Here is a 12,032-nt window from a genome sequence, read left to right on the forward strand (position 1 = left end):
TTTCTGGCATCAATTGATTTTAAAAAAAAAAGTTTTCCACTGGGATTACTGTCATCTCAAGCCTTTTGCGTGAACGTGTTCGGCTCAAGACAACAGCTGATCACAGGGAGCCTGGCTTCTTCCTGTCCTCCCTGACAAGCCAGCCCCCTGATGACGTATATGCTCCATCTGGATGCCCTGACGTGCCGACGTTCCCTAGATCCCCGCATTCTGCCAAGATCATGTGACACAGGCATGTCAGGCCACCCAAATGTAGCACCCACATCATGAGGGGGCTGGCTTGTCAAGTAGGACAAGAAAAAGACAAGCCCTCTGTGATCAGCTGTAACCTCAAGCCGAACAGGATCCTGGAAAAGCCTCGAGAACACAGTAATCCATACCACAACATAATGCTGAACCTGGGGAAAAGTTATCCCCTCTTCACAGAATAGGGTATAACTGGCTGATTATTTGGGGCCAGCTGGGACCACCACCGATCCCAAGAATGGAGGTCAATTGTTCCCCAAATGGAGCAGCAGCATGCGTGGGCATAGGGTACTCCATTCCTTTCCTATGGAGCTTGAATATGGCCAAGATAGGGGATAAGGGATAATGTTTGATCTTTTGGAAACCCTTTTATAGGAAATTTGTTACCTCTAGGTCATGCGCTGCACCCGACGCTCTAAACGAACGGCGGGACCCCCACAATCAGTCATCTTATCCCCTATCCTTTGGATAAGGGTTAAGATGTCTAGGGGCGGAGTACCCCTTTAACCCCTTAAGGACGCAGCTCATTTTCACCTTAAATGGGAACTGTCACCAACTTTATTTTTTGATATGTTGTAGTACTTATGTACTATAACATATCTCTAATATACTTTTATTTTATTTTTTTCCATTAAAAAGGTTTAATTTACATTTAAAAACCGGCCACTGAAAAAGGACTGATTTTGGAGTGGCAATCAGTCCTTTTTCAGTTAGGCTGCACTCGCTCCCTGCCTGTCAATCAGACAGGCGGGAGCGAGCGCATTGGCTCCCCGGCCACTGGCTGGGAGGCAACTCTTCCCGCACATCGCCGCCGCCGCCTCGTTGCCGCCGCTGTCCCTGCACGCCTGCTGCCGAACTCTGCAGTAACTGCAAGTGTAATGAGGGAGCGGGGTATGCGGGGGGGGGGGGGGGGAGGGAACGGGCTAGTGTCGTAGCGGGGGGGGGGGGGGGGGGAAACGGGCTAGCAAAAAAAAAACATAGGATGGTGGGAGCTACCCTTTAACCTCTTAAGGACCCAGCCATTTTACACCTTAGGACCCGGCCATTTTTTGAACATCTGACCACTGTCACTTTAAACATTAATAACTCTGGAATGCTTTTAGTTATCATTCTGATTCCGAGATTGTTTTTTCGTGACATATTCTACTTTAACATAGTGGTAAAAAAAATTGTAACTTGCATCCTTTCTTGGTGAAAAATGTGAACATCTTAGGAAAAATTTGAAAATTTTGCATTTTTCTAACTTTGAAGCTCTCTGTTTGTAAGGAAAATGGATATTCAAAATATTTTAATTTTTTTTTCACATATACAACATGTCTACTTTATGTTTGCATCATAAAATTTATGAGTTTTTACTTTTGGAAGACACCAGAGGGCTTCAAAGTTCAGCAGCAATTTTCCAATTTTTCACAAAATTTCCAAACTCACTATTTTTCAGGGACCAGTTCAGGTTTGAAGTGGATTTGAAGGGTCTTCATCTTAGAAATACCCCACAAATGACCCCATTATAAAAACTGCACCCCCCAAAGTATACATAATGATATTTGGTCAGCCTTTTAACCCTTTAGGGGTTTCACAGGAATAGCAGAAAAGTGAAGGAGAAAATTCACAATCTTCATTTTTTACACTCGCATGTTCTTTTAGACCCAATTTTTGAATTTTTACGAGGGGTAAAAGGAGAAAATGTATACTTATATTTGTAGCCCAATTTCTCTCGAGTAAGCACATACCTTATATGTCTATGTAAAGTGTTTGGCGGGCGCAGTAGAGGGCTCAGAACCGAAGGAGTGACAAGGGGATTTTGGAGAGTACGTTTTTCTGAAATGGTTTTTGGGGGGCATGTTGCATTTAGGAAGCCCCTATGGTGCCAGAACAGCAAAAAAAAAAAAAAACATGCCATACCATTTTGGAAACTAGACCCCTTGAGGTACGTAACAAGGAATAAAGTCAGCCTTAATACCCCACATGTGTTTCACTACTTTTGCATATGTAAAAAAATAAAATAAAATTTCACTAAAATGTGTGTTTCCCCCCAAATTTCACATTTTTGCAAGGGTTAATAGCAGAAAATACCCCCCAAAATTTGTAACCCCATCTCTTCTGAGTATGGAGGTACCCCATAAGTTGACCTGAAGTGCACTACGAGCGAACTACAATGCTCAGAAGAGGAGTCATATTTGGCTTTTTGAGAGCAAATTTTGCTCGGGGGGGATGTCGCATTTAGGAAGCCCCTATGGTGCCAGGACAGCAAATTAACCCCCACATGGCATACCATTTTGGAAACTAGACCCCTTGAGGAACGTAACAAGGGGTACAGTGAGCATTTACCCCAACTGGTGTCTGTCAGATCTTTGGAACAGTGGTCTGTACAACATTTTTAATTTGCACAGCCCACTGTTCCAAAGATCTGTCAGACACCAGTGGGGTGTAAATTCTCACTGCAACCCTTATTACATTCCGTGAGGGGTGTAGTTTCCAAAATGGGGTCACATGTGGGGTTTTGTTTTTTTTGCATTTGTCAAAACCGCTATAACAATCAGCCACCCCTGTACAAATCACCTCAAATGTACATGGTGCACTCTCCCTTCTGGGTCTTGTTGTGCGCCCCCAGAGCACTTTACGCCTACATATGGGGTATCTCCGTACTCGGGAGAAATTGCATTACAAATTTTGGGGGGCTTTTTTCCCTTTTACCTCTTGTCAAAATGAAAAGTATAGGGCAACACCAGCATGTTAGTGTAAAAAATTTTTTTTTTTACACTAACATGCTGGTGTAGACCCCAACTTCACATTTTCATAAGGGGTGAAAGGAGAAAAAGACCCCCAAGATTTGTTAGTCAATTTCTCCCGAGTACGGCGATACCCCATATGTGGCCCTAAACTGTTGCCTTGAAATACGACAGGGCTCCAAAGTGAGAGCGCCATGCGCATTTGAGGCCTAAATTAGGGATTTGCATAGGGGTGATTCCCAAACAGGGTGCCTCCAGCTGTTGCAAAACTCCCAGCATGCTTGGACAGTCAACGGCTGTCCAGCAATACTGGGAGTTGTTGTTTTGCAACAGCTGGAGGCTCCATTTTGAAAACAGTGGCGTACCAGACGTTTTTCATTTTTATTGGGGAGGGGAGGGGGGCTGTGTAGGGGTATGTGTATATGTAGTGTTTTTAACTTTTTATTTTATTTTGTGTTAGTGTAGTGTTTTTAGGGTACAGTCACACGGGTAGGGGGGGTTACAGCGATTTTCCCGCTGCGAGTTTGAGCTGCCGCGCAAAATTTGCTGCATCGCAAACTTGCAGCCTGACACTCACTGTAAGCCCCCTGCCCATGTGAATGTATCCTGTACATTCACAGGGGGGACCTCCAGCTGTTGCAAAACTAAAAATCCCAGCATGCACAGTCTATCAGTGCATGCTGGTAGTCATAGTTTTGCAACAGCTGGAGGCACACGGGTTGGGAAACACTGAGTTAGGAAACAGACAATGTTTCCCAACCAGTGTGCCTCCAGTTGTTGCAAAACCACAACTCTCAGCATTCTCAAGCATGCTGGGAGTAGTAGTTGGCAACATCTTTAGAGCCAGATGTTGCCGAACTACAACTCCCAGCATGCTTGGAGTTGTAGTTTTGCAACATCTGGGGGACTACAGTTTGCAGACCACTAATACAGTGGTTCCCAATCTGTGCCCTTCCAGATGTTGCAAAACTACAACTCCCAGTATGCCAAAACTGTCCAGGCATGCTGGGCCAGATGTTACAGAACTACAACTCCCAGCATGCCTGGACAGTAAGGGCATGCTGAGGATGTGTAGTTTTGCAACATCTGGAAGGGCACAGTGGTCTCCAAACTGTGGACCTCCAGATGTTGCAAAACTGCAACTCCCAGCATGCCCAGACGCCAAGGGCTGTCTGGGCATGCTGGGAGTTGTAGTTTACAGGGTCCCATTACAGCAATGCATGTCGCTTTACGGCGACGTGCATTGCTGTAAAGGGCCCGACCGCAGCTGAAGATCTACTCACCTGTCGCCGCCGCTGCCGTCTTCATCGCAGGGATCCGGGTCTTCAGGGACGAGGTAAGTACCAGGGCCGGTCCCCAGCACTCCCCCGTCCCCCGCCGCGTCCTCCGGTCTTCCTCCCGTCCTCTCCGGACTTTCAGGGGCCAGGCAGGACGGGAGGAAGTAACCGCCCCCCCTCCTGCGATTGGTCGGTTAACTAACCGACAGATCGCAGGGTATAGGAGGAGGTGGCAGGCTTGCCACCTCGCTCCTATGCTTTAGCATGGTCCTGGCTGTCTGTGACAGCCGGGATCATGCGAAATTACCGGGCGGTCGGGTCCCAGAGACCCGATCAGCCCGGTATCGCCGCAGATCGCAAGGGCGATTTCCTACATGGCCCCCCTCGGCGTTTGCCCTGGATGCCTGCTGAAGGATTTCAGCAGGCATCCAGTTCCGATCTCTGCCCGGCGTGCGGCAGAGACCGGAAAATGCATGGGCGTATGGATACGCCCTGGGTCCTTAAGGCCCAGGGTGTGAGGGCGTATCCATACGCCCTGGGTCCTTAAGAGGTTAAGGGCGGAGCCATTTTTTGCACATCTGACCACTGTCACTTTAAGCATTAATAACTCTAAGATGCTTTTACCGATTATTCTGATTCTGAGATTGTTTTTTTGTGACATATTCTACTTTATTTTAGTGGTAAATTTTCGCTGTTACTTGCATCCTTTTTGGTGAAAAATACCAAAATTTCATGAAAATGTTGAAAATTTAGCATTTTTCTAACTTTGAAACTTTCTGCTTGTAAGGAAAATGGATATTCCAAATAAATTTTATATTGATTCACAAATACAATATGTCTACTTTATGTTGGCATCATAAAATGGGCATATTTTTACTTTTTGAAAAAAATTAGGGCTTCAAAGTAGAGCAGCAATTTTCAAAATGTTCATGAAAATTGCAAAATCTGAAGGGACAGATGTTACAGAACTACAACTCCCAGCATGCCTGAGCAGTCTAGGCATGCTGAGAGTTGTAGTTTTGCAACATCTGGAGGGCTACCGTTTGGGCACCACTGTAATAGTGGTCTCCAAACTGTGACCCTCCAGATGTTGCAAAACTACAACTCCCAGCATGCCCAGACAGCCTTTGCCAGAAAGTTAAACAGATTTGTAAATTACTTCTATTAAAAAATCTTAATCCTTCCAGTACTTATTAGCTGCTGGATACTACGGAGGAAATTATTTTCTTTTTGGAACACAGAGCTCACTGCTGAATCACGAGCACAGTGCTCTCTGCTGACATCTCTGTCTATTTTAAGAACTGCAAAGAGTAGGAGAAAATCCCCATAGTAAACATATGCTGCTCTGGACAGTTCCTAAAATGGACAGAGATGTCAGCAGAGAGCACTGTGGTCGTGATGTCAGCAGAGAGCTCTGCGTTCCAAAAAAAAAAAGAATTTCCTCTGTAGTATTCAGCAGCTAATAAGTACTGGAAGGATTAAGATTTTTTTTAATAGAAGTAATTTACAAATCTGTTTAACTTTCTGGCACCAGTTGATTTTAAAAAAATAAAATAAAAGTTTTCCCCCGGACTACTCCTTTTAAGGACTACAGATTTTTCCATTTTTGCGCTTTGATTTTTTCCTCATCACCTTCTAAAAATCCTAATGCTTTCAATTTTGCACCTACAGACCCTTATGAGGGCTTATTTTTTGAGCCACCAATTGTACTTTGTAATGACATCAATTATTTCAACCCAAAATTGGAAAAAAAACACCATTTTGTAAATTTGGGGGCTTCCGATTCTACGCAGTGCACTTTTCAGTAAAAATGACACCTTATCTTTATTCTGTAGGTCCATATTGTTACAATGATACCCTACTTATATAGGTTTTCTTTATTTTACTACTTACAAATTTTGGTGCATGTAGTAATTTTTTTATGTTTAAAATTGTCCTTCTGACCCTTATAACTTTAAATTTTTCCCTATATGGGGATGTATGAGGGCTCATTTTTTTGCGCCGTGATCTGAAGTTTTTATTGGCACCATGATTGTTTTCATTGGACTTTTTGATCACTTTTTGTAAATTTTTTTAGGGTATACAAAGTGACCAAAAATACGCAATTTTGGACTTTGGAATTTTTTTTATGTGTACGCCATTGACCGTGCGGTTTAATTAACCTTATATTTTTATAGTTTGGAAATTTACGCACGCGGCGATACCACATATGTTTATTTTTATTATGTTTATATATTTTTTATATGGAATTTGGAAAAAGGGGGGTGATTTAAACTTTTAATAAGGAAGGGATTAATGTCTGTGTTTTTAAACTTTTTTTAAACTTTTTTTTAATTTTTTTACACTTTTAGTCCCCTTAAAGGGGTATTCCGGGCAAAAATATCTTATCCCCTATCCAAAGCCTGGTCCTGCCAGGCTTTATCATTCAAAGCGCAGCAGCCGATACAGGAGCAGAGGTAATCCCTCTGGCTACCTCAGAAGCGGATCGCCATCCGCGATCACGCTGTGTGTGTGCGGGGGTGGGGTATGATTGGCAACCCCACTGGACCACCTGAGAGCAGTTAAAGGGTTAAACTTTTTTTTTTTTTTTTTTTTTTAATCAACTGGTGCCTATTATTAGAGAATAATGTAGAGGTTGATGTGTATGCTTTGTGATTACTTGTTTTTGCTGATGTTGTTAGACTCCATTTTTAATATACAGTAAATCCATCACTAAAATGGTTCTATGATGCTGCCTACATTTCCTACATGTAAACGCACTGCAGCATATGTTGGTGCTATGTAAATAAAGAATGATTATTATTATTTATAATTATTATTTATATTATTTAAAACAGAGGTTGATTGATGTTACTGTGAAAACATATGGAAAAATAGACTGTCTGATCAACAATGCTGGATGGCGTAAGTACCTTATGTAACATTTTACAGCACTCAATGACCAGAAAACAGGAACTGAACATATTCCTCACTCCTTTGCACTATCTGGGTCAGTGCTTAAAATAGTGTGTTAAACCTATGTATAGATCACCTTTTCACCATAGAGAACAATATTTCATACCATAGTTGCCCCTTTAAGGGTTGCGTTCCGGCACCCGCTGCGATTTACGCTACCATTGATTTAAATGGGTCAGATGACAGTCCGCAATCTGACACTATTGCGGACTGTCTGTGGACCCATTCAAATCAATGGTAGCGTAACTCACATCTATTCACACGGCGGGATTTCCGCCTCAAATTAAAGCCCATAGACTTCTATGGGATTCCACGCTCCCATTCTCACTTCTGCTTGTGGAGTGCTGAATCCCATAGGCTCATATTCTCATAGGCTGAGTTTACACTGTGGAATCTTTGGGCAGAATTTCTGCCGGAGATCAAGATGGCGGCACTAGGACCACACGGACTGCATTGCCGTCCCCATAGATGTCAATGCATTTCTGAGCAGATCTCCCACAAGATGCAGTTCCTCTGGAGATGATAATCCTGCACAGGTTCTTTTCACCCAATTGCAAAATTGATGGATTCCCTTTTACCAAAGGACTTTAGCAGCCTGGGCTGCCACTATGGTACCTATACTCATAGGCTAAGTCACTACTTGGTTTTTTAGCAAATTTTCCCCCCCAAAAAATGCCAAAACGGCCCCCATGGCGTTTTTTCATTGAAAAAAATGCTGCGGTCCGATGTTAGCTGTAAATCAATGAGAAATCGCTAAATTCTTTTTCCACTTTGCGTTTTTCAGTTTGGCTTTTTTTTAAATTCTTTTGGTGTTTTTTTTTACTCTTTTTTGGCGTTTTTCAGCTCCTTGGCGGTTTTGCAAAGTCGCAGCATGTTGAGCCTATGGCATTTTTTTCCCCCTGAAATTGTGGCTAATAGAAGTCTATGGGAGTAAAAAAGAAAGCCAAGAAAAACGACATGTGGGTTTTAACTTTGGCGTTTTTGCAAGTGGTTTTTATTCTTTTTTGGGCTTTAGAGATCCAAAAAAAAGTGATGGAGATACATTTTTTTTATAATAACTAATTTAATTTCGTAGGGTACCATTAAAAAAAATAAAAAAGATACAGTAGTGATGGAAAAAATTGTATCTAACGAAATTTATCTTTTGTATAACAACATTTTTTATTAATTTTTAAAACAGGGATCAATTTCTGTGGGCGGGCAGGGCACTAAAAATGTAGCCGACAATAATAAAAATGTAGTGTGTGTGTGTGTGTTTTTCACTTTAAATGTTTTTTTTTTTTAGGTGGTACTATCTACTCCCAGCATGGAACACACTGTTCCATGATGGGAGAAGTAGTACCTGTACTGATTGACAGATCGCCCTGGGTCCGTTGCCATCCTATAGATGCGGCCGGCCGCTGTTCTATGGTCCCCTGCACTGCCGTATATATACACCTATTCATATTTCCTGCAGAGAGCTGTGATTGGCCAGATGGTTCCAGCCAATCACAAGTCTCTGTGGGAAATATGAATAGGTGAATATATACGGCAGTGCAGGGGACCATAGAAGAGCAGCTGCCCGCATCTATACATAATACAGGAGGATCACAGCGGATGTCAGTAGTGACACCCGCTGTGATCTGTCCTTAACTGCAGGTACTATTACTCCCAACATGTAGCACACTCTGATTCATGCTGGGAGCTGTAGTACCTGCATTAATAGACAGATCACAACAGGTCTCAGAGGTTACACTTGCTGTAATCTTTCTATTAATGCAGGTACTACAGCTCCCAGCATGGACGACCGCATAAGGTGTCAGGAGTGACACCCGCTGTGATCTGTCCTTAACTGCAGGTACTACTACTCCCAACATGGAGCACACTGTCACTCCTGACACCTTATGCGGTCGTCCATAATATAACAGAAATGCGAAGCGGCTCTCTACAGCACTCATATCTCTGCTCTGTACTCTAGCCGGCCAGTGGTGTGAATAGAACATCACTCATTCATATTTCCCGCTGAGAGCGGGGATTGGCTGCAACCATCCGGCCAATCCCCACTCTGGGCAGAAAATATGAATGAGTGAGGTGAATTTCTATAATCATGGTTTTGTCCAAGATGAAGCCCAGGCATGGACAAAGTCCAGTATGTGAGGGTGGGCTACCACTCCTCTGTGCTCTCTCCTATCTGATAGGACAGGAGATAGCACAGAGGAGTCCTCTCGGACAGGAGAGAGCACAGAGGCATGCCATAAGACAGGAGAGAGCACAGGGGAGTACTATCACACAGGAGAAAGCACAGAGGAGTCCTATCAGACAGGAGAGAGCACAGAGGAGTCCTATCAGACAAGGGAGAGTACAGAGGAGTGCTATCAGACAGGAGAGAGCACAAAGGAGTGCTATCAGACAGGAGAGAGCACAGAGGAGTCCTATCAGACATGAGAGAGCACAGAGGAGTCCTATCAGACAGGAGAGAGCACAGAGGAGTGCTATCAGAGAGGAGAGAGCACAGAGGAGTCATATCAGACAGGAGAGAGCACAGAGGAGTACTATCAGACAGGAGATAGCACGGAGGAGTGCTATCCGACAGGAGAGAGCACAGAGGAGTCATATCAGACAGAAGAGAGCACAGAGGAGTACTATCAGACAGGAGAGAGCTTGAGGAGTACAGAGCAGAGATGTGAGCGCTGTAGAGAGCCGCTCCTATCTGATAGGACTCCTCTGTACTCCCCCCTGTCTGATAGGACTCCTCTGTGCTCTCTCCTGTCTTTTTTTTATCATTATTTTTTATTCAACGCTTACAGGAAAAAAAATACAAGTTCTTACAAATACAATACAACAAGTTACAAATACATATGCATTTATTTGGTCCTATTATAACCCACCCCACCCTCCACCCACAATGGCAGGGGAGAAAAAAAAAAATTGGAAATATCTCGTTTTTTCTGCACCTCTCTCTGGAAATTCCGGAATCATCCTAATTATCGGTGTCCCATAGTCCGCACTTTTTCTTCCATATATCAAACATTTTTTCTGACTTTTTGCTTTTAACCTTTTCAAAAACTTTAACCCTTTGCAACTCTAGTTTCCATTCTAGACTACTCGGGTTTTTGTTAGAAATCCATTTCTTCATTATAATCAACCTCCCTGTACTCAATGCATTCAATATCAACTTCTTTTTGGTTACAGGTAGGTTAGGGATTAGACCAAACAGGAAAACTCCTGGTTTCCACTCCAAACTAACAACTATTTTTCTTTTAATCTCTCCTGTCTGATAATACTCCTCTGTGCTCTCTCCTGTCTGACAGTTCTCCTCTGTGCTCACTCCTGTCTGATAGGACTCCTCTGTGCTCTCTCCTGTCTGATAGGACTCCTCTGTGCTCTCTCCTGTCTGATAGCACTCCTCTGTGCTCTCTCCTGTCTGATAGTATTCCTTTGTGATCTCTCCTGTCTGATAGTACTCCTCTGTGCTCTCTCCTGTCTGATAGGACTCCTCTGTGCTCTCTCCTGTCTGATAGGACTCCTCTGTGCTCTCTCCTGTCTGATAGTACTCCCATGTGCTCTCTCCTGTCTGATAGCACTCCTCTGTGCTCTCTCCTGTTTGATAGCACTTCTCTGTGCTCTCTCCTGTCTGATAGCACGCCTCTGTGCTCTCTCCTGTCTGATAGGACTCCTCTGTGCTCTCTCCTGTCTGATAGTACTCCTTTGTGCTCTCTCCTGTCTGATAGTACTCCTCTGTGCTCTCTCCTGTCTTATAGGACTCCTCTGTGCTCTCTCCTGTCTGATAGTACTCCTCTGTGCTCTCTCCTGTCTGATAGCACTCCTCTGAGCTTTCTCCTGTCTGATAGTACTCCTATGTGCTCTCTCCTGTCTGATAGGACACCTCTGTGCTCGCTCCTGTCTGATAGTACTCCCCTGTGCTCTCTCCTGTCTGATAGCACTTCTCTGTGCTCTCTCCTGTCTGATAGCACTTCTCTGTGCTCTCTCCTGTCTGATAGCATGCCTCTGTGCTCTCTCCTGCCTGATAGGACTCCTCTGTGCTCTCTCCTGTCTGATAGGACAGGAGAGAGCACAGACGAGTCCTATCAGACAGGAGAGTGCACAGAGGAGTGGTAGCCCACCCTCACTTACTGGACTTTGTCCATGCCTGTGCTTCAGCTTGGACAAAACCATGATTATTTAATCCATGTTTTCTATAAAAATTCTTATGAAATATATAAGAAAGGTTAATGTTTTGCCAAGATGTACAACAGATACAAAGTTTTTGTATCTGACAGTACCCATTTAAGCTCCACCTCAAATTTAATAATGGCCATGTTTTATTTTTGCTATTTAGTGGATGGTATACTTAACACTTATAGGTCCATTTTTTATTTCTGAAATAAACTGTGACATATAGTCCAGACATGCCAAAAGTTTAGATCGCACTGAGTCTTAGTCCTGAAACCCACTGCAGTCATGAGTAATAGCCATGTGAACCACCTATCCACCAGATTTAACTTTTCACTCCATAAACTGATGCAGTGAAAGAGTTGGATTTGAGTGACTGAGACTAAGTGCAATCTAAACTTTTGACATGATTGGACATGTCAAAAATGTATTTCCAAGGAGGTGGCGGACATCAAGCAACGCGTTTCACAGATTATCTGCTTCATCAGGCGGATGACTGATAAAGCAGATAATCTGTGAAACGCGTTGCATGATGGGTGATTAAAGTGGATTTTACCCACCGAGTGTGTCCAGCGCCTCTTGATGTCTGCCACCTCCTTGGAGGCTCCTTGTTTCTTTGTGCATCTGTTCTAAGGTGGACCGGCTGCCGGCATACTTACACACAAGCCCTTTT

The 12,032-nt window shown here is 43.6% G+C and overlaps 1 protein-coding gene across 2 annotated transcripts in view; it reads left to right on the forward strand.

Annotated features, from left to right (window-relative positions):
- The window catches only part of HSD17B14 (hydroxysteroid 17-beta dehydrogenase 14), a 67,770-nt gene that overhangs the window by 35,117 nt on the left and 20,621 nt on the right, over positions 1–12,032 (forward strand). Inside the window, exon 4 of one of the 2 annotated variants that reach the window (XM_056544532.1) lies at positions 7,090–7,156. The exons of the other annotated variant lie outside the window; for it this stretch is intronic. Coding sequence (XP_056400507.1) covers positions 7,090–7,156 — 67 coding nt within the window. The remainder of the gene's footprint in view (positions 1–7,089; positions 7,157–12,032) is intronic. 2 annotated transcript variants of the gene reach the window in all.

The sequence above is a fragment of the Hyla sarda genome, chromosome 10 (genome assembly GCF_029499605.1).
Source record: "Hyla sarda isolate aHylSar1 chromosome 10, aHylSar1.hap1, whole genome shotgun sequence".
Lineage (NCBI taxonomy): Eukaryota > Metazoa > Chordata > Amphibia > Anura > Hylidae > Hyla > Hyla sarda.